Raw genomic sequence first — 26,091 nt, forward strand, 5'->3', positions numbered from 1 at the left:
ATAATACAGCCAAATGTTTAATTTGGATTGGGAATACAGCTCAGGGGTACACTGCTTGCCTGGTAAATACAAGGCCCCGAGTTTGATCCCTGACAAATAAATAAGAAAACAACTACTGGGCAACCTTCAAATAAAATTTTTATCTCCTTACAATTATCTTTCCACTTACTATACACCTTATATTATTATCTGACTGAGACTATATCACAAATGAACAACAATAAAAAGTATGAGGTTACTTGCTCACCTCAATAATCCTAGCTACTCAGAAGACCGAGATTTGAGGATTGTGGTTCAAAGCCAGCCCAAGCAAGAAAGTCCTCAAGACTATCTTTAAATAACCAGCAAAAAAAAAAAAGAAAACCAGCTGGACTGAGAAGCCAGGAGAAAGCTCAAGGCTCCAAGTTCAAGCCCTGGTACTGGTACAAATAACAACAACAATAATAAAAATAAAATAGGAAGCAGAAAATGTATGTTATTATTAAGAAAAATTAGCTTCACCACAAATCATGGTGAAACATTGTCTTAGAAAGGTATCTAACACGTAAGCCTTTTCATCCTAAAACAAAAATGTTTTTAAGTCTTAAACTATAGCAATTACATGTGAGAGAAAAAGTAAAAAAGTGGCTTAAATGTGAGGGCATTATGTAACTTAAAATTCACTGAGAAAAAGAAATAATTTACTTAAGAAAATAAATTTCTCCCCAAACAGCACCATCATTAAGAGCATACACATGGCTTTTGTCATTAAGAGAAAAAATGAGGAAGAAATTTTTTTGGAGAGCTGTGTTGAATTTGGTTATAAAACATTCAATAAGGAAAACATGTAAGTATGATATATCTAAAAGCCTTAACAGTTCATATTAGAAGTATCTATTCTGAAATATATTAGCTCTTATCTTATATATATTTTATCACAGTTCTTTAAAAAAAACTTAATGTTAAAAACAATATGCAAATGAGTAAAAGAAAAAGGTGTTATTAGAACAAATCTAAAATTAGTATAACACCTTGGCTTCCATGAGAGTTCTCTTGTCCCTGTAACTATTACTAAGAAGAACAAGAAAGTCTCAAGAGGCCAGAATTTGTTTAACTTTTTAAAAACTAACTATAAATGAGTTAAGATATTATTTGTATATCTGAAGAATTGAACTAGGCAAGTACTTTAACCTTCTCTTTTTATTTGGCAGTACTGGGTTTGAACTCAGGTCCTAGGCATTTGCTAGACAAGCATCTACCACCTGAACTGTATCTCCACCCTTTTTTTGTTTTTCAGAAAGACCTTTATCTTGTCTAGGCAGGATCCTCCTGCCCCTACCTCCTAAGAAGCTGAGATTACAAGTGTGTGCTGCCACAAGCAGCCTGTTCTTTTAAATCTGTATGTCTACCTAAATAAACTCATGCTTACAGTTAATATTAAAAAATGACTTCAAAAAAGACTATAGCCCTATATAAATCTGTAAGACTACACTAATAAGATACTAGTTTTAAATTTTGAAATAATTCTGTAATTCTGAGTTAATGATTGGTATTTATTTGACTGAGATTTTTTTTTTTTTTTTTTTTTTTTTTTTTTGCCAGTCCTGGGCCTTGGACTCAGGGCCTGAGCACTGTCCCTGGCTTCTCTTTGCTCAAGGCAGCACTCTACCACTTGAGCCACAGCAACACTTCTGGTCGGTTTCTATATATGTGGTGCTAAGGAATCGAACCCAGGGCTTCATGTATATGAGGCAAGCACTCTTGCCACTAGGCCATATTCCCAGCCCCAAACATTCCTATTTTTTAAAGTAGGAAGTAACTATATCCTCTGTATACTAACAAGCATGTTTGGTCTTCCACATTCAAGAAAAAATAAGCCTAAAAAACAAGTTAGATAAAAATGAGTAATACTTAATTATTATTTTAATAGCTGGGATATTCAAGAAAGTAAAATTAGTAGCTTAAAATCAGTCTATACCACCAACAGGAAATTTGTAATAAAGCAGTTATTTCCTCATTTCTCTTCTTTACAAACAGAAATTCTATTATTATAGAGAAAAATAGAATATACAAAAATAGCCAATCAAATAGCTCAACCCAAATTAAAAGCAAAAATCTACCTAATAAGTTCAAAGGATTCAAAGATATAATGAGGTATCAATGCTTACAAACTCATAGTAAGCAGAATGATTTAAATATGAAAGATTAAGGACCTCTTTCCCATCACCTTTGTTACCTGGGTACTCTGATACATTCCTCTGATCCTAGTAGGCCAAGTTGTCCATCAGAATCGAGACCCCAAGCATACACCTGGCCTTTGTCATTAAGCGCTAATGTATGGGCTTCTCCACATGAAACAGCTACGATATTTTGGGCATCCAGGGCAACAACCTGCTCTACAGAACACAAGTCAAGAAGAAAGACATTAAATTCTAGTTTTGAACTTCCACTGAAAATATATTCAAATCTTCATTTATATTTTTTAAATTAATTAATACTTAAAAACACAGTAATCACAATCAGTTATATTGAAACAAATCTAACAAACATGTTCCCTACAAAATTCTCATTGTGGCAAAATACAGAAAACTTTATAAGGAATAAGCTTCTCCAAATACTTAGTGGCCAGAACATCTCTGCTGAGGGTTCATAAAGATTACTTCAGAAGAATTTTCTAATCAAAACCAGTAAATAATTAAAAAAAAGAATTTAAACAAACAAAATCATTTGAATAACCTGGATGGTTTAACAATGAAATAATAACAGATAAAATTATCATATACCATGGAGTGATCTTTTTATGACATAATCCTAACAGTTTCTTTGGCCTCAAACTTTTTGCCTCTAAATCCTGAGGACTAAGATTATAGGCATGCACTACTATATTTAGTTCAGATTTTAAAAATAAAGCATCCATTCTATATGCTGAATGATAATTATTAACTGATAGGTTCTAACTCCAATAGAATGCTATGTTAGCAACAATTATGTAACCTCTATGTGTTTGACTTTTAAATAAAAAAATCTTTAAAACATCTGGCCCTCCCACACTTTAGCAGTCAGACATAACAAATCAGTAAGCAAAGTCAAATTGTTTCTCTATTCCTCATAGTTTAACATAAACAATGTTTGTTAGTGTTTCACTAGTGTAAGTTTTTTTCTAAAATTAATTTTTTAACTTAGGAAAAATGCTATAATTACAATTTTCAACAACCTAAATGCATCACATTGAACATGATTAAAATTGGATCAATGGCATATTCTAGTTCAATTTGCAAAAGTAACATCTAGTAATGAAAGACTACATCAAAAAAGCTTACATTCCTATACAGAAAGCAATTCAAATTGCATTTAGGTTACTATGTGTAGCATTCTGGAATAAGTGGTTAACCAGAGATATCCTCTAGGAATTATCTGTACAACTTTCATAGCATATTAAGTACTTACTTTAAAGTACTATGAGTTTATCTCTTGAAGTGAATGAAGAGTTCATTGACGTTTATTACATGTTTTGAAACCCCTCACTTTTGTATATTTTCACAAAATTATACTATACAAATATGCAAAGAAAAACAGGATATAAAACACTGTCCCCCTCACAAGAAAAAGGGCTTAGAAGAATATTTTCCTTATACAAAATTGTCCTATAAATCTTAATTATGGAAAAAAAAAGAAAAGAACAACATACAAAAAATCTATTACTACAGATTTCTGAAATAAGTCACTGTTTTTCCAGGACAATTGTCAAAATAAGTAGCAAAGGAGACATGACAACAAAAGAAGTAAATTAAGACTGGCTGCTTCACCAGTAATAAATTAATAAGAGTACTTAAGATAGTTGATTATAAAATAAAAAACATCAAAATCATGATACAAAAATAAAATCACCTTTATCAAATAGGATTATTAAATTAATATCATTGCATTCCTTCTATGTTCCAGGCACTAGACTTAAAAAATGAGTAACAGGGCTCAAGTCCTCAAGAAATTTTAACAGTTTTTGTGGAAAAACATTAACACTAAAATAACATTATGCAGCAAGAGATATTTATTTAAGCCTTGGAAGTTATTAGGAAAAATTCACTTAAACTAAGTTCTGAGCTCAGAAAAAAGGAAGAGTCAACGTATCCACTGAAGAAATTCCAAATGTTTTATCAAAACAAAGTAAAAGTTAAGAAGACTGGTAGGAAAAAAAATGTTACTCAGATATCAAAAGAATAACTTTCCCAAATTTTAAAGACTTCCTAGGAGGAAAAAAATGTAACAATTCATATCATAAATGGATAAAAGGTATGAACCACACAGAAGGGAAAAAAAAGAAACAGAGGTTAACCATACCAAAAAATTCAACTTCAGTAATAAGAGAAATGCAAGCTCTGTGAGAAGGTAATAATGTATTTTGCTATATGGGCTATCCTTTTTTTAAATGTGCTTATCAGGTTAGAGGGGTATGTAGCTCAGTGGTAGAGCACTTGCACAGCATACATAAGGAACTGGATTTGACCTTCAGCACCATAAAAGGGCGGGGGGGGGGGGCGGAATGTTTATCAGAGAATGAGACTATCAGTTACAGACTGGTGGACAATATTTGTACTAGGCAGAGCTGATGATAAAGAATTATCTAAGATATTCAAAGAACTCTTAAAACTCAACAATAATAATACAAAACCATCCAATTCAAAACAGCAAAATATCTGAACACATACACCACACCAAGGAAGATGTACAGATGGCAAGTAGGTATACAGATGGTTCAACATAATATGCCATCAAGTAGCTGCAAATTAGAACAATGAGATACCAAAAGCCAGTAAGGATATGAAACAAAAGCTCTTATTTGTTGGCAATAGGAAAATAAATGATAAAGCAACTTTGAAAAAGCTTGGCAGTTTCTTACAAATCTAAAAATGTGAACAACCCAACAGTTCCACTACTTATTTTTTCAAAAAACCTGAAAACTATAAAAATATGCATAGATGTACATTTATTGCAGCTTTATTCACAGCTGCCAAAACACAGAAGCATAAAAGTACACTATCCTTTCAGCAGGTAAGTGCACTTGTATCCAGGATAAAAAGAAAGGAGCTAGTAAGGCCCTAATAGACTAAACTGAAACAAGCCACCTGAAAAGTCTATTGTATACTGTTTGATTCCAAATATATGACATTCTAAAAAAAGTAAAAATATGGAGAATGAAATGGTTTAAAAAATAACAACTAGAGATTGCTAGGGATTGGGGAAAAGGAAGAATGAACATGCAGAGCACAGAGAATTGTTAAGGGCACTGAGACAGTTTTCATGCCACTCACAATGTTAAAACCTTTAAAATATGTAATACAAGACTGAGGCCTAATATAAACTATGTAATTTTTATTTTAATTATGTGGCCACATAGGCTTATTGATTACAATAAACAAAAACTATGCTGCAGGATAGTTCTCAAGTCTCATGACAATCTGAGAAATGAGAGCCTATCTAAGGGAATGAGGACTGCTTAAAAAAGTTGACTGTGTTCTATCAATATTTATAGATCGTAATATTTCATGTTTAAGAAATAAAAAAGGGGGGCTGGGAATATGGACTAGTGGTAGAGTGCTTGCCTCAAATACATGAAGCTGACTGGCAAAAAAAAGAAAGAAGAAGAAAGGATGCTTGGCCTCCCGAAGCCATGCTGTATTAGTGCACCCAGAGTGCTAACTTCCTTGGGAGTCTAAGGCAGGAAGACCCCTTGAGTACCAGAGTTTAAGATTAATCTGGGGGCTGGGAATATGGCCTAGTGGTAAAGTGCTTGCCACGCATACATAAAGCCCTGGGTTTGATTCCTCAGCACCACATATATACAAAAAGCCAGAAGTGGCGCTGTGGCTAAAGTGGTAGTGCGCTAGCCTTGAGCAAAAAGAAGGCAGGGACAGTGCTCAGGCCCTGAGTTAAGCCTCAGGAATGGCAAAAAAAAAGATTTACTGGGTAATATAAAAGCTAAACAAAACAATCAGGGACAGAAAACATAAAGGATACACTGGGGTAGGGGGAGCTGGCTCAGATGATAGAGCACCAGGCCCAGAGTTCAAACCCCTGTAAATCATTCCCAGGACTTGGGGGGCTAAGGCAAGAGGATTTTGAGGTCAGCCCAGCTCTTACCAAAAGAAAAAGCTACATGGTGTTAGGAAAATGGAGAACAGAAAAGGAATAGGCGGGACTGGGGGCACAGACCTTTGGGAGAATTTGGAGAGGGGGGGGAATTCGGACCAGGCTTATAATTAGGGTCTGAACAAGGAGGCAGAGGTTATTGAAAACACCACTAGGTCCAGGAAGTTTGTGGCTTTTCTTTGGGCCCACAATGGATTGTTTATAAAAGCTGGGCTTAAGTGAAATGCCCTGCCTGCATATCAAAGCAAATTCACAAATACCTGAGGTTTTGCCTGGTGTCTTATGAGCCTGGGGAATAGTCAATCTTTGGATACACAAAAAGAATGGGCCTAAAGGGGAGAGGTAAGTCCTTCAGAAGGTTCCCAGTCACATAAAGGATTGAGCTGCCTTCCCTTTGAGTTCTTCCCACCCCCCACATCCCCCACTCCAGTCATGGGCTTGCACTCAGGGGCCTGGACACTGTCCCTGAGCTTTTTTTTATCCAGGCTAGCACTCTACCACTTAAGAGTCACAGCTCCACTTCCAGTTTTCTGGTGGTCAACTGGAGATGTGTCTCACGGACTTTACCGCCCTGACTTTCCCACCCTGGATCGCAATCCTCAGATCTCAGCCTCCTGAGTAACTAGGATTAGAGGCATGAGCCACCAGCAACTGGCTTCCTTGAGTTCTCTTGCTTCCTGACCCTCCTATCCCAACTGGAACCGCCTAGTCCCCATCATCTTCAGCAGTACTGCACAGGAAATTTCCATGCTAGTAAAGAAATTGTATCCTGTGTCCATTATCCAGAACGTTCACTCTTTTCTTCCTCCCACTTGCTTTCTGCTGGCACTGAGGATTATATCTACATAAGAATTAAACAGAGAAATGAAAAAAAAAATTTAAATAGAGAAATGACAAGAAGATCCTTACTACTGTTCAAAAGAAATAGCTAAAGATTAATATAAAACTAGTGAAGGCATTTAAGTTTTCTTCACAAGGGGAAGAATTTCCCTTCAGTTTCTTATCACAAGTTTAAAAACCTCACCACTACTCATAGGGTCTGTTTTCAATACAGACCAGTGTAACTCCACGCACTAAACTAAACAAAGAAAAAGGCCATGCCCCATCATAAAAAAGTAGACTTTTTAATGCCTTCTTGTAAAAACATTGTTTACTGTCTTTTTGCATAGCTGAAAATAAAACTGATTCACATTATGTCCACTATTAATGTTCTATAGTCACCATAAGCTGAGCAATTATCAGATCACTGTCCTTATGGAAAATACAAGGTTAAATTCGTACAAGTCAGAATGTCAACTGATTGAAAGAGAATCTTGATGTATATGTCTGTTTGTGTGCGCGCGTGCGTGTGTGTGTGTGTGTGTGTGTAGGCTTAAAACACTTTAACTGGATGTTTAAACTCACTTGAGAGGTGGATTTCAGGAGGACTGAGGTTCAAGGTCAGCCTGGGCAAAAAATTCTTGAGAGCCCATCAAAACCAATAGAAGTTAAGTATAGTGTACACATGTCAGTATGTATAAAATAGGAAGTCATGATTCAGCTAGACCAGGCATAAACCCAATACCCAATTCAAAAAATAACTAAACACCCAGCACCCTTGGCTCATGTAGCAAGCACTGAGGCCCTAAATTCAAACCCTCATGCCACCCCCCCAAAAAAATACTTCTAATATGTATTGCTGATTACCTTTAATTGGTATATACTATATCTCATGTTAATTAAGCTTGTCTAACTTCTCTGTAAGGTGTATCACAGATTTCTAGCCTGAAGAACACAAGAAAGCACTTGAAGACTATAATGAGGACTATACTTACTTGTTGGTAAACAATGAAATTGCTAACAAAAATGCTAAAAATGTGGCCCTAATTATACTTTGAAAAGGAAACTGTCCTAAATTATGATAGGTAAAGTAAAAAAATAAAGTAGCGCCTGGTTGAACCTTTGCTGGTAATACATATGTCAGCTGATTCAAATATGTTATGGCTCTGAGTCTAGTAATGACAACCAAGGAATGGTAGTTATGACTTTGAAATAACAAAAAAACTTTAAGGAATACAATCTGAAAACAACAGAATCAATAACTGGTAAGTAAAATTGATTCTTAGAATAATGAAGACTCAACATTCAGATAAATACAAAAATATTTTCAAAATGTACTACCAAAAGTAATTCATAGATTCAATTTAATCTCTACTGAAATTTCAATGTCACAGTACAAATAAATAGAATAATCCTAAACTTAAATAGACCTACAAAAAAAAAAAAAAAAAGCAAGCCAAATCAAGAGTGAGAAAGGTCAAAACCCTAACCCTGACTTTCAGTGCTGCTGGGACTGGGAATGTGGCTTAATAATAGTAGAGTGCTTGCCTAGCATGCATGAAGCCCTAGATTCCATTCTTCAATACCACATACACAGAAAAAGCCGGAAATGGTACTATGGCTCAAGTGGAAGAAGTGCTAGCCCTGAGCAGAGAGGCTCAGGGACAGAGCCCAGGCCCTGAGTTCAGGCTCAGGACCAGTAAAAACAAAAAACAAAATAATTGCTGCAGTATTAGAAATGATAAAATAATGGCATTCACAAGGAAATGGACAAAACTAGAACAAATCATATTGAACAGACAAGCCAAAAGAGAAAGACAAAAAGGCACCTGGTCTCCCTGAGATGCAGGTGTTAAAATTAAATAACAAAAAGACATGACACAAACAGTACAAGAAATGTATCCAAAGCCTAAAATATGAAACTGTAACCACTCTGTATATCAGTTTGACAATAAAAAAAAAATTAAAAAAATTTTTTTAAAGACATGACAAAGAAAACAGAACCCAAGATACCAATGACAGCAAAACCAAAAAAGGTCAGTCTTGGGAGAAAGGCACCAAAAAGTAAAACCGAAACACTAATTCATATGACCTAAATTAATATCCATACTGAAAAGAACTCCAAAGATAAGAAAGCAAAGGACTTCTTCTTAGTCTTACAGTATTTAGAGGACACCATATTCCTTACCTCACATATGGTGTGTACACATGCACATCTGAGGGATGCTGGGAGGAGAGCACAGAATGAGTAGAAAGCGGGTGAAAAAAAAATGCAGTAGAGGGGGCCCAACAGCTGCAATGGACATTGATGAGAGCAAACTAAGCAACTGAAGGGCAGCAGGGGGAGGGAAGAAATGAGAGAAAAAGGGAACAGATTACACTAAGCAAAAGGAAAGAAATGTACTTATCACCTGACCTGGAAGGAATTGTTTTATTGGTAATATTCATAGAGTCCATAAGCATTTTAGACTAGAATAACAATGTCCATCACTGGGAAGGTTAAAAAAAAATGATGAAAGCAAGAGGGGGAGGTTGGGGGGAGGGAAAGCAGGAGAAAACTAAGGCAAGTAGCAAGTATGACAAGAAATGTATATGTATTCACTACCTTAAGTATGTAACTGTAACCCCTCTGTACATCATCTTGACAATAAAAACACACACACACACACAAAAAAAAATTACAGTGCTGGAGCCATGGCTCAGTAGTAGAACCTAGCAAGTGTGAAGCCCTGAGTTTAAACACTGGGGGGGAGGGGCACAATAAAAAACCATGTAAATAAATATATATGCCACTATTATATATATACATTTTATGTATATATAATATACATGCACACATATATGCACCTGTACATATGCATATATATTCACAAATATTACAGTTGTAGTAATCAGAACAGCATGGTACAGGCACAGAAACAAACAGAATAGCTCATAAATAAATCCAAACATACAGGGAAAACTAATCTTTAACAAGGGCAACGAAAGGAGACAATGGGAGAACAGTCTCTATAATAAATGATGCTTGGAAATTTTGGTTTCCAGATACAGAAGAATGAAATTGGAGGAGCTGAAGACATGACTCTGATGTAGAGCACTGGTCAATGAGCAAAAGCATCACATATGGAGTTTCAGTCCTGGTCTCAGACAAAAAAAAAAAAAAATGAATGAAGGTCAGGTCAAAATGGATAAAAGACCTAAACACAAATCCTAAAATCTTAAAAACAAACATAGTTCAAAATGCTCCATTGACACTGAGCTGACAATCATTTATTTGATATCACAAAAAAAGCTCATGTTATAAAAAACAATGCAGCCATAAAATTTAGGTGAACACCCATATGAACAACCTACGGCTTGGGAAGAAAACAACTAAAACAACTTGTCTATTTCACAAGAGGTTAGTAATCAAATTTATTAAGAACCCTTACAACTCAGGGCCAAAATATAACCTGAATTAAAAAATGTGCAAAGTCCAGCACTAGTGGCTCATATCTGTAATCCTAGCTATTCAGGCACCTAAGATCTGAGGATTTCAATTCAAAGCCAGCAGGAAAGTCCATGACTCTTATCTCCAATTAACCACCAAAAAGCAAGAAGCAGAGCTGTGGCTCAAGGTGTAGAATGCTAGCCTTGCATAAAGAAACAGCTAAGAGACAACACACCTAGGCCAAGCACAAGCTCCAAAACTGGCATGCCAACACACACACACACACGCACACACACACAAACACACACACACACACAGCAAAGTATCTAAACATTTTCCACAAAGACAGAAAAATTGCCAACATGATATATGAAAATGTGCAGTATGAGTAATGTTAAGTGAAATGCAAATTAAAATTACTGACATATACTTCACATCCATAAGGAAATTATCAAAAAGAGATAAATGCTGATGTTAAGTGTAGAGAAAAGGGGTCCCCTATACTTTGCTGATGGACATATATACTCCCACAGCACTATGGAAAATAATAGGTTCTTGTAGAAATTTTAAAAATGTATCTACTTCATTTTCAGAAATTTCTCTTCTGAGTATATTCTCAAAGAAGATGAAATCACGTAGAAAGGTAACTCAAATCCCATGTTCTCTGCAACATTAAAATGTGACATATGTACACAGCAGACCTTTGATATCTATAAGTAAATAGTTCTAAAGAGACCAATGTTGAAGAAAAAACATGAACCCTGCTGGACACTGGTGGCTCATGTTTATAATCCTACCTACTCAGGAGGCTGAGAACTGGGGATCAAGGTTCAAAGCCAGCATGGACAAAAAAGCCCATGACACACTCTTCATCAATAAGCCACCAGAAGGCCAGAAGTAGAGATATGACTCAAGTAGTAACACACTAGCCTTGAGCAAAAAAGCTCAAGGACAGGATAGCACAAAACTTTACATACACACACACACACACACACACACACACACACACACACACACACACACCTTGCCACAGTATTCAGGATACAGAAATTCAGAACTGTACTGAAAATGCTTGACTCAATTCTCCTATAAGGCCAGTCAACTTCAGTAGAGACAAGTTGCCTTTCATTAAGCCTAAAATTTTCATTTCATCATTATCAGTGAAGCACATAAAATTTACCTTATTTTCCTTAGCACCATTTGCTTTTGGGGAGGAATAGAAAGAAATGTAGTAGAATCCCATTCTTACGTGTGTGCACGCGCGCGCACCCCAATGCTGAGGCTTAAAGTCTAAGGCCAGGGTACTGTCCTTTAGCTTTTTTACTCAAGGATGGAGCTCTGCCACTTAAACCACAACTCCACTTCTGGCTTTTTTTTTTTTTTTGCTAGTCTTGGAACTGGAACTCAGGGCCTAAGTGCTGTCTGGAAGTTTCTTTTGCTCAAGGCTAGCACTCTACCACTTAAGGCACAGTGCAACTTCCAGCTTTTTCTTCTGGAGATAAGAATCTCATGGGCTTTCCTGCCTGTGCAGGCTACAAACCGAGATCTTCAGATCTCCGCCTCCTGAGTAGCTGAGATTACAGGTGTGAGCCACCAGCTATTGCTAGCTTTTTATTGAGAAAGTACCCAGGTCCTGAGTTCAAGCCCCAAACACACACACACACACACACACACACACACACACACACACACACTACAATAAAGATTACCATTCATGTTCTTCATTAACCACTAGTCAACCCCATTCTTCTCACTTCTGTACCCCACAGTCAATATTATTTGCATGTATCTTTCCAGGACTTTAAATGCATATCTACAGTTCCCTAAAACAGTTTTCTATACAATATTTTAGGCCTTGTCCTTTTTACTTAATGTAAAATGTCTTCCTTGTCAGTCCATAAAGAATCCCTTCATCAATTACATAGCATTACATTCATTACATTGGCTAGATGGATCTTATTTTGCAGGTTCTCAACCAAAAGAAATATGAAGTATGTCTTTCCAAAGTAACATGTTACTTTGTACCAATTCAAATAGATTTATCAATTTCCTGGAAATAAGCTTTTTAGATAAACTGGTATATGCATTTATAATTCTGCTATATGGTAGTAAATTTTCCCCTAAGGAAATTCTCAATCTTATTAAGAACGTGTAAATACTTGTTGACTGACAATCAAAAGTTTTGTGAAAAATGGTACCATACGTGAATGAGTGTAAGCAGTATTCATTTAAGAACTGATTTTTTTTTTCCTTTTCTGTGACCTGCCTATTTCACATACTATGCTATTTTGCTATTGGATTCTCTTTTATCAATTTTTAGGAGTGCTTTATATGTGGGAGATTAGCACTTGTTAATATGAATCAGAAATGCCTTTCCATTTCTTTTCAACTTACAGTGACTAATGCCTAGCATAATGTTTTGTACTTTTTATGTAAGTAAATTTTTCGTCAATCCTTGTCAATTTCAATCAGAAAGGCTTTCCAACTCCAAAACAATAATTTTCAATTATCCGTGTTTTCTTCCAGTACTTTTATTAGTCTTTATGTTTAAATATATGAATCACTGAAAATTTATCCAAATAAATTCCTAACACAGCATGAGTTATCAACCCAACACTTTTATTCTCTAGATGGCCTCCACTTATTCTAGGACCATTTACTGAATTGTCTCCACCTAAATCTTTTCCCTATTATTCAAGAAGAGATAACTCTACATCTTGGTTTTGATATTACATTTTAGAGTTTAATGTGTCTATTTCTGAGGTAGTACTAAATATTAAGGTTTTATAATTAAAACATTAGTATCATACAATAGCCAAGTTTTGTAAACACCTCAGATACCCCACAATAGATGAATGGATCAAAAAAAATGTGGTACCTATAGACAATGGACTTTTACACAGCCACTAGAAAGAATTTTATGTCATTTGTAGAGAAATAGATGGACCTAGGAAAAATCCTGTTAAATGAGGTAAACCAAGCTCAAGCTCAGAGACAATGACACATAGAGAAGCAAGATCTAAAATCCATGATAAATTATCCAGTACTCTAGGCATTCACACACAGTGAGACCAAAGGAGGATATTCTTAGGAGAGGAACAAAATAGTGCAATGCCTCTGTGCCTCTAATCATATAAAGTAATATTTAACAAAATGAACTTCAAGAAATGGAAACAAGGGTCTTTTTTTTTCTCTTTCTTTTCCATCTTTAGAAGTGTAAAAGGGAGCACCAAAATGGAGGGACACAGTGTGAACAAATCCAACAGTAGTACTCAGTAGAAACTATGTTCACTATAAGCTATACTACTTCTGGATGGAGACATTAGGGGGAAAAACTGGGAGAGAATGAAGGAAAGGTTAACACTCAAAAAGAAATGTATTCATTATCTGATTGATGAAACAGTAGCCCCTCTACATATTATCTTTATAGTATCAATTTTAAAAAATAAAATGTTAATATCAAATGTAATCAGAAAATCTTTCCTGACTTTTGTCTAGTTCCCTTCTTCCCCATCCAAAAAAAAAAGTTTCACTATCCCTCAATAGTGTTTTCAATTCTTCATACAAGTCTTGAACAATTTTCTTCTTTTTTGTTTAGTTGTGGGGCTTGAACTCAGGACCTAGGCACTGTCCTTGAGCTCTTTTGCTCAGGGCTAGCGTTCTAACCACTTTGAGCCACAGCTCCACTTCCAGTTTTTGAGTGGTTAATACTTTTCTGCCCAAGCTGGCTTTGAACTTAATTCTCAGATTTCAGCCTCCCTGACTAGCTAGGATTACAGACATAAGCCACCAGTGTCAGGCACACATTTTTAATTAATCTATCTTAAAAGCTATTTTATCTTTTTCTTGCTCTTATAAATTGTATCTTCCATTGCTTCCAACTGCTTATTTCCACTGTGTTAATTTTGATTTGGGGCCAGTTATTTAATCTCTTGAAGTCTTACTTTCCTCACCTATAGAACTAAGCAAATACGTTGCTTTGCAAGGTAGTTGTATGACTTTAGTATAATGCAAAGGATAAAACACAATGCCTGGCATATAATGGTAGTTACAATAATTATTTTTAAATATCAGCACTATAATTTGTAAATCTTTCATTAAGCTTATATTCCATTCTCTCACTATAAATTGCCATACCAATTTCTAAATATACATTTTCTTCTTATTCCTAATTGCAGAGTTACTCAACTCCCACACTGAGTATATAAAGAAACCCATGGTTAGCTAGAGATAACACAAACCAATCAGCCTTTTACCTAATTAATCTTCAAAAATTGAAGATTCATTACTGATGACAGTCTAGATATGAAATCTATAGATTAGCAATTCTTGGATCAGATAGTACATATGTGCTTTTGTTTTAAGATGATATGTAGCTCAATTCCAATCATGTCAAAACATTAACATACCAAATATAAAGAGAAAATGCTTTATGAGGAAAGGGGGGCAACACTGGGGCTTGGCACTAGGGTTTCACACTTGCTAGGCAGATGCTATGCCAACTGAGCTATACTTACAGCCTTTTTCCACTATTTTTGAGATACAGTCTAGAAAATTTACTACCTGAGCTGGCCCAAACCATGCTCCTCTCTTTACCTACTAAGTAGCTAGAATTACAGGCGCGAGCCACCAGCATCCAGTGAAGAGAGAAAACAAAAAGCATAAAGCTTTTGTGCTGGTACTGGGGCTTGAACTCAGGGCCTGGGCAATGTTCCTTAGCTTTTCTCCTCAAGGATGGCACTCTACCATCTGCGCCACAACTCCAATTCAGCTTTTTGGTGATTAGAGATTGGCTATGAACTGTGAGTCTCAGATCTCAGCCTCCTGAGTAGCTGAATTACAGTAGGAGACTGGCACCTGTGGAAAATTCTCTCAAGAAGCCACCACTATTCTGATTAAGCATTTACTGATAGTTTTGTTTTCTGTGTAAGTTAAACAAGTTTTCTAAGAGCTGAAGGCATAACTCAAGTGGTAGAGCACCTGCAATGTGTAAGTACAAGGCTCCAAATTCAAACCACAGTACCATCATAAAGTTTTATAAAACACTAAACAAATGAGTCTCAGATATAGATGAATATACCTACATTCACAACACAACTAATTCAAGTTCTAGTATTAGCCACCAAATCAACCTTGGACTTGTGATGTTAGCATAGAATGGCAGTTAAGATAGCAGAGAAATGAGAAAAAAATGTTACTATAGTGAGGTTTGTCTTAACTATTCTTGGTCTGGTGGTGCATCTCAGCATCAGAGTACCTATTTAGCAGGCTTATGGCCTCAGGTTTGATCCCCAGAACCACAAAAATATATTATATATATAATATATTATATATAATTAAAAATTTGAAATGAATATTCTTTTACCACACAAGGTTATAATAAAATACAAAAGTGGTATAACAATATCATACTGGTAAAATACTAGCTTACTTCAGTAAGCCACCAAATAGAGTGGCAAGGAAACAATTTGTGCATTAGTATTTGGTCTGCTTCAAACAGAAGACATTGTTGTAAATAATACTAAATATAAAAACAATTTAGAGATAAGCAAAGAGACTGGTTGGCTTTAAATTTCCAGATTCAATTTATAGCTGCTCACCAGTCACCTATGGTTTTGACAAGTTACTTACCAACTTGTGCTGCCATTTCTCCGCAAATTTATCCCCTAAGATGAGGATAATTCTTGCAAACTGTGTCACAAGGATTTTGAAAGGAACCATGAGTTATTGTGTAATGCTCTGGAAATTCCTCAGATGTACGGTCCTACACAAAGTAAAGTATTATTATACATCTCTCTAACAGTAGCATCTTCATTGATTTTTTTTCCCCCTACATTTGACATTGTGCAACTTGGGCACGAGAGGTCTAACCCAGGTAATTATTTTTCTTCAAGTCTTCACATCATCCATATATTTCTCTTCCTTAGAAGACACTGTAAAAGGCAGGAGTTACATATCTGGCCTTATATGTTTTATATATAAGACACAGAGGAAAATTTAGTGTTTTTAAATCTGTTCTTCAGTGAGTAATTTTATTTCATGTATTTATATATTTACTTTTCTATGCTACTTTTTAAATTTTCAACTACATTTAAAGGAGCAGTTCATTCACAGACTTATGTTTTATGAACAGAGAGCAGGTCAGAAAATGAAGAAGCAAGAAGGACAAGCAATGTCCTAATACTTTCTGATGTGATCAAAATGACTAGTAGAAATTATCATCTTGTGATATAAGAAATATCAAATCAATGTTCATCATCTTCTAACTTCTATGAAAGTGCTGCAAATAAACTACAGTAGATTTTAAATTGGTGGTTTACTAACTGTTCTTCCATTCAACAATACACACACATGCACACACATGCACATACACACTACACACATATATACACACATACACAGATATATGTTAATTTTTTAGTTTGTTTGGGCACAAAGTACAAAATTTTTAGTCTTCTCTTGTTCTTAAAATGCTTTTTGAGTTTATATGCAAGGCAAGGGGGATTCAAAACATGGTGTCTTAATAACTGCAGCAATAAAATAGCACATCTGTTTTAATCTTTAATTAAAAACTTGGAATTACATTAGAATATTGAAACTAGGTTCTTCCCAGGTGAATAAATATGCCTCTACTTTCTCAGTATGTCAAGAGAAATATTTGGTTTTACTGTTTTGTTTTTCTGCCAGTCCTGGGGCTTGAACTCCAGACCAGGGCACTGTCCCTGAGTTGCTTTTGCTCAAGGCTAGCACTCTACCACTTGAGCCACAGCACCACTTCTGGCTCTTTCTGTGTATGTGGTACTGAGGAACTTAACCCAGGGCTTCATGCATGATAGGCAAGAACTCTGCCACTAAGCCACATTCCCAGCCCAGGAGAAGCATTTGGAAGATTGAAAGTAAACATCTGGCTAGGTACCAGTGGCTCACACCTGTAATCCTAACGGAGGCTGAGATCTGTGGATTTCAGTTCAAATCCAGCCAAGGCAGCTAGATCCAAAAGACTCATGTCCAATGAACTAGCAAAGAGCTAGAAGCACAGGTGTGGCTCAAGTGACAGAGCACCACCCTTGAACAGAAAGAAAAGACCAAGGTGGAAAGAGGTAAGAAAGGAAGAAGGGCAGGAGAGGAAGTCTCTCAATGTTTCTACTTGCCTTGTATCTTGTTTTGCCACTTGCAATAATGGGGTTTGAACACAGGGCCTTGTGCTTGCCTAGCAAGTTCTTACCATTTAAGCCAGTACTTTTTGCTTCCATTATCTTTCACATATGGTCTCCTCAGAAATATGGGAGCCTCAGTCTGCAAACCTTCTCTGCTCCTGGTGTAGCAAGCATGCCCAACCATATCCAGCTTGCTTTTGAAACAAGGTCTTGGTTTTTGTTGGTCCAGAGCCTGGACACTGCCCCTGAGCTCTTTTGCTCAAGGCCAGTGCTCTACCACTTTGAGATACCGCTCTACTTTCGGTTTGGGGATGGTTAATTGGAGATAAAGTCTCACAGTGCTGGGAATGTAGCTGAGTGGTAGAGTGCTTGCCTAGCATGCATGAAGCCCTGAGTTCAATTACTCAGCACCACATCAGCAGAAAAAGCAGAAGAGTTGCTGTGGCTCAAGTGGTAAAGTGCTAGCCTTGAGCAAAAGCAGCTCATGGACAGCACCTAGAACCTGAGTTCAAGCTCCAGGACTGGCAAAAATAAAAAATAGTCTCAAAGACTTTCCTGCCTAGGCTGGTTTTTGACTATGAGCCTCCAGATCTCAGCCTTCTGAGTGCCACCAGTGCCCAGCTTCACTAGCTTTTTATTTGCCAGGGCTGATCTCAAACTGTCACCCCTCCATTTCAACCACAAAGCTGATATTACAGGGATGCACCACCAGACATGGCACTATTAAGTCTCTTAAATTCAGTTTTCTCACCTATAACGTGAAGTTTAGAATACCTGCCTTAGCTATCATACAATACTGCTTTGAGGATTAAACAGACTATTTGAAAAAAGCATTGTAAACCACAAAAAGCTATTAAAACACTTCTTTTTAACAGAATTGCAGCTCATTACTTATAAACTATAGTCACAAAATAGTACTATTTCTGACATGAAGCAAATTAGACACATGCAAAAATGTTTAATATTATTGCCACCAACTTATACCTATGACTGAATATTTAGTAAATAAACTTGTCAGTACATTTCCTATAGGTTATCCTAAAATGTTCAGAACTAAATCTGTAGTTACAAAAAACTAGTAATTCATTCAAATGGACTCATAAAGCATATCGAAGATTCAATGTTTCCTTGCTAGCTATAAATTAGGACACTGAGACACTAGCTTTAAAAAGTACTTAAAAAGTTGTTGCCCTTTGCCAGTAGCTCATGCCTATAATCTTAGCTACTCAGGTTAAGATATGAGGATTGTAGTTAGAAGCCAGCTTGAACAGCCAAGTCCCTGAGTCTCTTACCTCAAATTAACCAGCAGAAAGCTGAAAGTGGAGCTGTGGCTCAAGTGACAGAACACTAACTTTGAGCAAAAAAAAAAAAAAAAGCTTATGAACAGCACCTAGGCCTGGCACTGAGGCCCCAAGCAGTACCACCAAAAAAAAAAAAAAAATTCTTACAAAGGGAAAATACATGAAAGCAAATAGACATTAATTTCTCTGGAAGTATTTCAGAAAGAGCTAACAGTGACAGCACAACAACACAAGAGAACAAAGATGAATGTAGACTTAATCACTAAACCTCCAAAATGGTTCCAAGAATGTCAAGAATGGACACACTTTCCCAATAGTCCACAGGCAAAAATCTACTTACAATAGTAGAAGGCCAGGCCCTCTAGTGAACTGTCATGATTCAAGGCCTATAATCCTAGCTACTCATTAGATCTGAGAATTGAAGTTCAAAAGCTATAAGTACAGGCAGACAAATACAAGAGACTCTTTATCTTCAAATAACCCAGACATGGACAGGGACACACAGATGGTCTCTCTCTCTCTCTCTCACACACACACACACACACACACACACACACACACACACACACACACACACACATAGAAAGCATGGCTCAAAAGACACAGTGCTGGGCTGGGGATATAGCCTAGTGGCAAGAGTGCCTGCCTCGGATACACGAGGCCCTAGGTTCGATTCCCCAGCACCACATATACAGAAAACGGCCAGAAGCGGCGCTGTGGCTCAAGTGGCAGAGTGCTAGCCTTGAGCTGGAAGAAGCCAGGGACAGTGCTCAGGCCCTGAGTCCAAGGCCCAGGACTGGCCAAAAAAAAAAAAAAGACACAGTGCTAGTAGATATGAGGATCATGATTCAACACTAGTGCAGCAGGAAAGTTCATGAAACTCTTAATTCCAATTAACCACAAAAAAAAAAAAAAAACACCTCACAGAAGTGGAGCTGTGGCTCAAGTGGTAGGACCATTGCTTAAGGCCCTGAGTTCAAACTCCAGGACAGGGACACACACAAACATTATCATCATTCAAGCACTTTAAATCAAGATTGAGGTTAAAGATGAACACCCTAGTTTTTCCTACTTCTCTGTATCACTGAACAAAGACTTCTAATAACAAAAGGTTCTCCTCAGGATCAAGAACACAAACAGGGGCTGGGGATATGGCCTAGTGGCAAGAGTGCCTACCTCATATACATGAGGCCCTGGGTTCGATTCCCCAGCACCACATATACAGAAAATGGCCAGAGGTGGTGCTGTGGCTCAAGTGGCAGAGTGCTAGCCTTGAGCAAAAAGAAGCCAGGGACAGTGCTCAGGCCCTGAGTCCAAGGCCCAGGACTGGCCAAAAAAAAAAACAAAACAAAAAAAAAAAACCCACAAACATACACGCACATACATACAAAGAGAGAAAGCAATCCAGCTCCAAACTTATTTCTCAGTGATTTATGTGATTCCTGACAGAACACTTAAAATTAAATTTAAGCCATTATTTTCATCTAGAAATCTTTTTACTTCAGTATCACAATGACAGTTCCCCTTATTTAACCTTTTTTATTTTTGGTCCAGTCCGGGACTTGCACTCAGGGCCTGGGTGCTGTACCTGAGCCTCTGTGCTCAAGGCCAGAGTTCTACCATGTGAGCCAAAGCACCACTTCTGGCTTTTTCTGTTTATGAGGTACTGGGGAATCGAACCCAGGGCTTCATGCATGCTAGGCAAGCACTTTAACACTAAGCCACATTCCCAGCCCCCATTATTTAACTTTCTAGGTTCAAAGGACATAGGATATATCATGTCAAATTTCAATTTTTTCCAGTTGTTTCACTTATATCTTAATTTCCAACCCAAACTCTAATGAATTTATGAGACAATTTTTTTCATTTTCCTATTCCACAGACTGGCTTTAGAAAAAATGAGTTGGCCTTAAATCACTAAAAAGGGATTCTAAAGAGAAAAACCTACCCTCTCAACTTTAAAGTAGTAAGTGATGTTCCCAGGATCACAATGCAATTATCTTAATGTTAACAAAACCACAAAGGGGCTAGGTAAGTTTTTTAGGATCTAACCTATAAAGTCAGAAGCTACTTCAAAGCCAGGCACTGTTGGCTTGCCTATAATCCTAGTTACTCAGGAGGCTGATATCTGAGGATCTTAGTTCAAAGCCAGCCTGGACAAGAAAGTCTTGTCAGACCCATCTTCAATTAACCACCAAAAAAGCTAGAAGTAAAGCTGTAGCTCAAGTGGTAAAACACTAGCCTTGAACAAAAAAACAAACACAAAAACAAAAAACTCAGGAATCATGCCAGGTCATGAATTCAGACCCCAGAACCGGCACCAAAAAAAAAAAAAAAAAAAGACAAAAGAAACAAAAAAGCTATTACAAGCAGTAATCATACCACTACAGTCAGTTTACTGACAATTTCTATGTGCTGGCTTTTTACTATTTACTTGACCTCCTCCTCCTTTCAAAAGCAATGCAAAGATGTTTGTTGTATAGGGCACATTATATACTAAGAAAAGTGAAAAGCTCACCTTAAAAAAATCACAATCAGAAGCAACATTCCAAACCTAAGCAAAAATGTAATGGCCCATTGGCCTCTTATGTAAAGATAATAAACAAATGTATTACAAATATATTAGCATCATGACTACCTCAATGCCTGAGACTATAAAAATCTAGTGGGTTCCATTAACTATTCTTTGAGGTACAGTACAAAAAAGCTGCTATTTATATTGAGTTGTACAATAATTAAACTTAGCACATCATTATCATTCATCTAATAAAGTTATAAATTAAGGTAGAAGACATGAAGACCCTAACTACAAAGGATATTTTACATTATTGGCAAATTAGAAGAAAAAAAAAAAAACAGTAGTGAGATGCACAAAAGATGAAGCACTTCAATTTAATACCTATTTTATACCTATAGTAATCTCTCAAAAGTAGACTAACAGTAGAAACCACTTATATAATGAATTGATAAAGAAAAATAATTGCTACAGGAAATATAGTTAAAAGAAGTCCATCCTGTTGTGGTCTTAACCTGAATTTACCACTTAGCATAGCAATTTTTAGTTAATGTAACTGGAAGTAAAAACAGCAATATTTCTGAAAGTATTATTTAACTTTAAAACATATAGGTTTTTCCTATATCAACATGAAATATGACCAACATGAACATGAAATATGACCGAATTCCTCAACATTCTTATTACCTAAATAAAATTTAATTATAGCTTATTATAGCTACTGCTACAAAACCCACATTCACAAAATCTTTTATAGCTACCACTGAAGGTCAAAAATGGAAGAGAAATAAAAGACATTTTCAACTAAACCAAATAAAATTGTGTATCTAAAATATGACAGAGGTAAACAAAATAATCAAAATATATTTTAGGCCATGTGGTGGTGGCTCACACCTGTAATCTTAGCTATTCACAAGGCTGAGATTTGAGGAACTGTGGGTCCAAGCCAGCTCAGGCAGGAAAGACTCTGAGACTCTTACCTCCAAATAAACTACTTAGAAAAAAAAGTCAGAAGTAGCATTGTGGCTTAAGTGATAGAGCACTAACCTTGAGAAAAAGAAGCTCAGAGACAGCACCCAGGCCCTGAGTTCAGGCCCCAGGACAGGCAAATAAATTACAATATATATACATATATAAATAATATTTATGTATGTATTATATATGACATAAATATATATATATATTTTTAGGTAAGTAAATGAAAAAGAATGCTTTCATCTTAGACCCCCACAACTCCCCACTTAACAGAAACATCAAAATAAACTAGGAATTAAAAGGTCCAAGGTGGCTGAAATTATGATACTCTCTGTGCCTTTAAGGCTAGTTTACTCTATTGTTTTACAATGACACACAATAAGGAAATACAATAGTGGTAGGTTTTTTATTAAGAAGAAAGTGCTAAAAATATGCAAATGTCAAAGATACATTTAACTTCTACTTTGTTTTTAAAACCTGATAAAGGATATAAGTTTAGGTGTTCAAAAATTACACATCATTTCAAATTTTTAAATGACGCAATTATTAGAAATAGCAAAGTAATTTTTTTAACTTACCTGGTTTCTTCCTGGATTTTTCATGACCTAGCTGTCCTAGATCATTACATCCACATGTGTATACAGTTCCATCGTCCAGAACAAAGACGGTATGTCTGAGTCCACATCCTACATCTCGGATTTTTTTATTTACAAAAAAGTCACTTTTTCGGGGCTCTAGTACAATTTCTTCATCAATTCCACCCAAACCTAGTTGTCCAAAAGATGCATTTCCCCAGCACAACATGCTTGTAATTATTTTGGTCTTCCAGTTTCAATAAAAAACTCCCTTCTGAAACACTGGGATGGTGGAAGTACCCTAAGTCTGAAGAGATAGAAAAATAGTTAACATGACTTCAAAGAAAACCTGATGCACAATTAATTGCTCTTTCATCAAGTGCTAGGCTACAGTAATTACTATACAGTAAAAATCAAATGTATTTATAAGATGCCCTCATAAGTATTATCCAATCTCAAATTAATCAGCTAAGGCTAGGAATATGACCTAGTGGCAAGAGTGCTTGCCTCTTATACATGAAACCCTGGGTTCGATTCCCCAGCACCACATATATAGAAAATGGCCAGAAGTGGCGCTGTGGCTCAAGTGGCAGAGTGCTAGCCTTGAGCAAAAAGAAGCCAGGGACAGTGCTCAGGCCGAGTCCAAGGCCCAGGACTGGCAAAAAAAAAAAAAAAAAAAAAAAAAAAAAATCAGCTACATTTTAAAAAAATGTATCACATACAAATGCTTAGGAAAAACTAATCCCTTTCTACAATTCTTGGCAAAACTTAAAACAGTAACGACTTTGACTTGTTACCTTACCATGGAAACAATAAATACCTGAATGCAATTATTGTTGGGCTTTTGTTATTGTTGCTTTCTTTAAATAAGAAGTAGAATTTTTTTTTCCTCTTTCCTACTTCTAGGGCTTGAACTCAAGGCATGAGCACTGTCCCTGATGAGCTTTTGTGCTGGAGGCTAGTGCTATACCACTTGAGCAGTTTCACCTCCAGCTTTTTTGGTTGTTTCTTGGAGATAAAAAGTCTCCCACAGACTGGACTGGACTTAAAAGGAGATCTTCAGATCTCAACCTCCCAAGCAGCTAGGAGATTATTAGTGGAAGCCACCAGACCCAGGTTGGAAAATCTTTTCAACATAAAACATATACAGTCCACTGCAGAAATACAACCTTACAATCTCCCTTAACTCTTAATTAAAAAAGCTAATACCTACCTCCACATCAACAAAAAACTGAAGTTCTTATCTGTAACAGAAATGAAACCAATTATGGAAATTGTATTAATTCCTCACAATTTAAAAGACGTTTCTAATTATTCATACTAATAGGGTACATAGGATATTAGGATTTTTCTGTACATTTTAACAGGTTTCATTATGACATTCTCATATGTATATAATGTACTTTTATCACATTCAACCCTTTCCTATGTTATTAAGCTATAATCTTAAAATAACGTATTTTAAGTCAAAATACTAACATCTCAACTTCTCTATTATTTAAAAACTAAATCAGTGGATAACAAAAAGAAGTGCAGCTTAAATGTCGATTCTCCTCTAAGTAATCTATATCTATATCTCTGGGATAACTATTGGAAGATAAGGGAGAGGAATGCTAATAATCCCAGGAGTGCTGGTTTTTCAGGAATAGGAGTGGGGGCAGGGACATTGATAGTTCAGTGGTGAAAGCTGTAGAACTTTCCAGTATACTGAATAGTGCTTCCGTTTGTAAAGCTATAAAGACAAGACGAATCCTCTTCATTTAGTCCTATACAGAATTTTAAAACACACTTCATGGTTTAAAAAACAAAACACTAGTAGGTGTAAGTCATCCTCATTCCGGCTGTAGTCACATTCGTTACATCGAACCTACGGAAGTTTCAGAATCCAATTTTCCTGCATTTCGGCTAGCCAAGTGCTGAAGGACGTCCCATTCCACTAGACCCATTCATGAACGGGAAGTTTGTTTTCATTATTTGAGGGGAAAACATCGGTCCCCGATAGTTTCGGAGAGTTCTTCTACATTGTCTTCCCTAATTTTTTTTTAAACAGAGGAGGACAAGGGAAGTATTTCCGATTTCGACGTGGTAGGTTGAGCCACCTTTTTTCTAGGAAGTCGGAAGGGGGTAGTGTAAAGTCGTCCTCTGCCCGCAACAGGTAGGAGAATGAGAAACAGTTTAAGTCCCCACCTTTCCCTGAACATGCACCCCAGAGCAGCTCACGTGCAGGGCCGGGGGGGCGGGGAAGGGGGGGGGGAGAGACATAGGGTCCGCACACACTCGCTCACACCCAGCCCTGCGGGCCGACCCAGACAAATCACCCTGCAGCTGCCCGCACGCACGCACACAGGAAAAGGCCGGTCGGGTTGGGCTGGGCCCCCCCCGCGTGGCCTCAGCCCCCAGGGAGGCCCTTCCTCAGGGAAGAGCGACATTCCAGGGGGGGACGAGGGGATGGGAGAGTCCACGACCCTGCCCTCGCCCCCTCTCCCCAAGCGAGAGCTGAGAAAGCGAGCGCCCCTCCATCGCCCGGCCTGCCGTAGTCCCGCCGCCGCCAGCCGCCGCCTCACGCCCCCCATCACCGCCACCGCCCACCCACCCGAGCAACGACTCCGCTGGCCCCGCAAGGCAGAGACAGCCGGAGGCGAGTGGAGCGGGGCTCCGCGGCCGCCCCGGCAAGGTCCCTTCCACTTCCCGGGACCCTCTGCCTTCCATCAGTGCCGGCGACCACCAGGGCTGCTCTCCACCCCCGCCCGCCACCACCCGGCGGGGCCGCCTCTCCCCTCACCCTCACCCCCCTACTCCGCCCCGGTGAAACTTTACCGGGCGCCTCAGAGAAAAGCTGCCGCCGCCGCCACTCTCCAGTCCAGAGACAACTCGTCGGTCGGACCCGGATGGAGCGGGAGGGGAGGACTGGAGGCAAGCGGGGTGGAGAGAAGCACGAGGGGTGGAGAAGTTGAGGGAAGAAGCTGACAAGAAGGGAGAGGGGGGAGGTGACTTCGGGGAAGGGGGAAGGGGAAGGGTTGGCCGGAAGTGAACCGCGGCACACGCGCCAGACCCCGCCCACTTCCGGCATGCGCGCAGGCGCCGGAATCCTCCTGGTCGGGACCCTGGCGCCTGCGCAGTGGGCAGCTTTGTGCTGTTTTGGGAAGCCTTGCAGACACCTACGGAAGTTGGCTTTGAGGGAGACTGAACCAAT

The 26,091-nt window shown here is 37.6% G+C and overlaps 1 protein-coding gene across 4 annotated transcripts in view; it reads right to left on the reverse strand.

Moving 5' to 3' along the window:
- Positions 1-25,876, reverse strand: part of Herc4 (HECT and RLD domain containing E3 ubiquitin protein ligase 4) — a 90,829-nt gene extending 64,953 nt beyond the window's left edge. The window contains exons 1-4 of one of the 4 annotated variants that reach the window (XM_048338871.1): positions 25,716-25,876; positions 24,112-24,142; positions 22,902-23,205; positions 2,216-2,375 (exon numbers count right to left, since the gene is read on the reverse strand). In XM_048338871.1, coding sequence (XP_048194828.1) covers positions 2,216-2,375; positions 22,902-23,127 — 386 coding nt within the window. In that variant the 5' untranslated portion in view covers positions 23,128-23,205; positions 24,112-24,142; positions 25,716-25,876. Of the gene's footprint in view, positions 1-2,215; positions 2,376-16,006; positions 16,140-22,901; positions 23,206-24,111; positions 24,143-24,769; positions 25,260-25,715 lie in introns of those variants that run through there. The other 3 variants (XM_048338873.1, XM_048338872.1, XM_048338874.1) reach the window with 3 other exon arrangements.
- Positions 25,877-26,091: the final 215 nt, after the last annotated feature.

This window comes from Perognathus longimembris, chromosome 2 (genome assembly GCF_023159225.1).
Source record: "Perognathus longimembris pacificus isolate PPM17 chromosome 2, ASM2315922v1, whole genome shotgun sequence".
Taxonomy (NCBI): domain Eukaryota; kingdom Metazoa; phylum Chordata; class Mammalia; order Rodentia; family Heteromyidae; genus Perognathus; species Perognathus longimembris.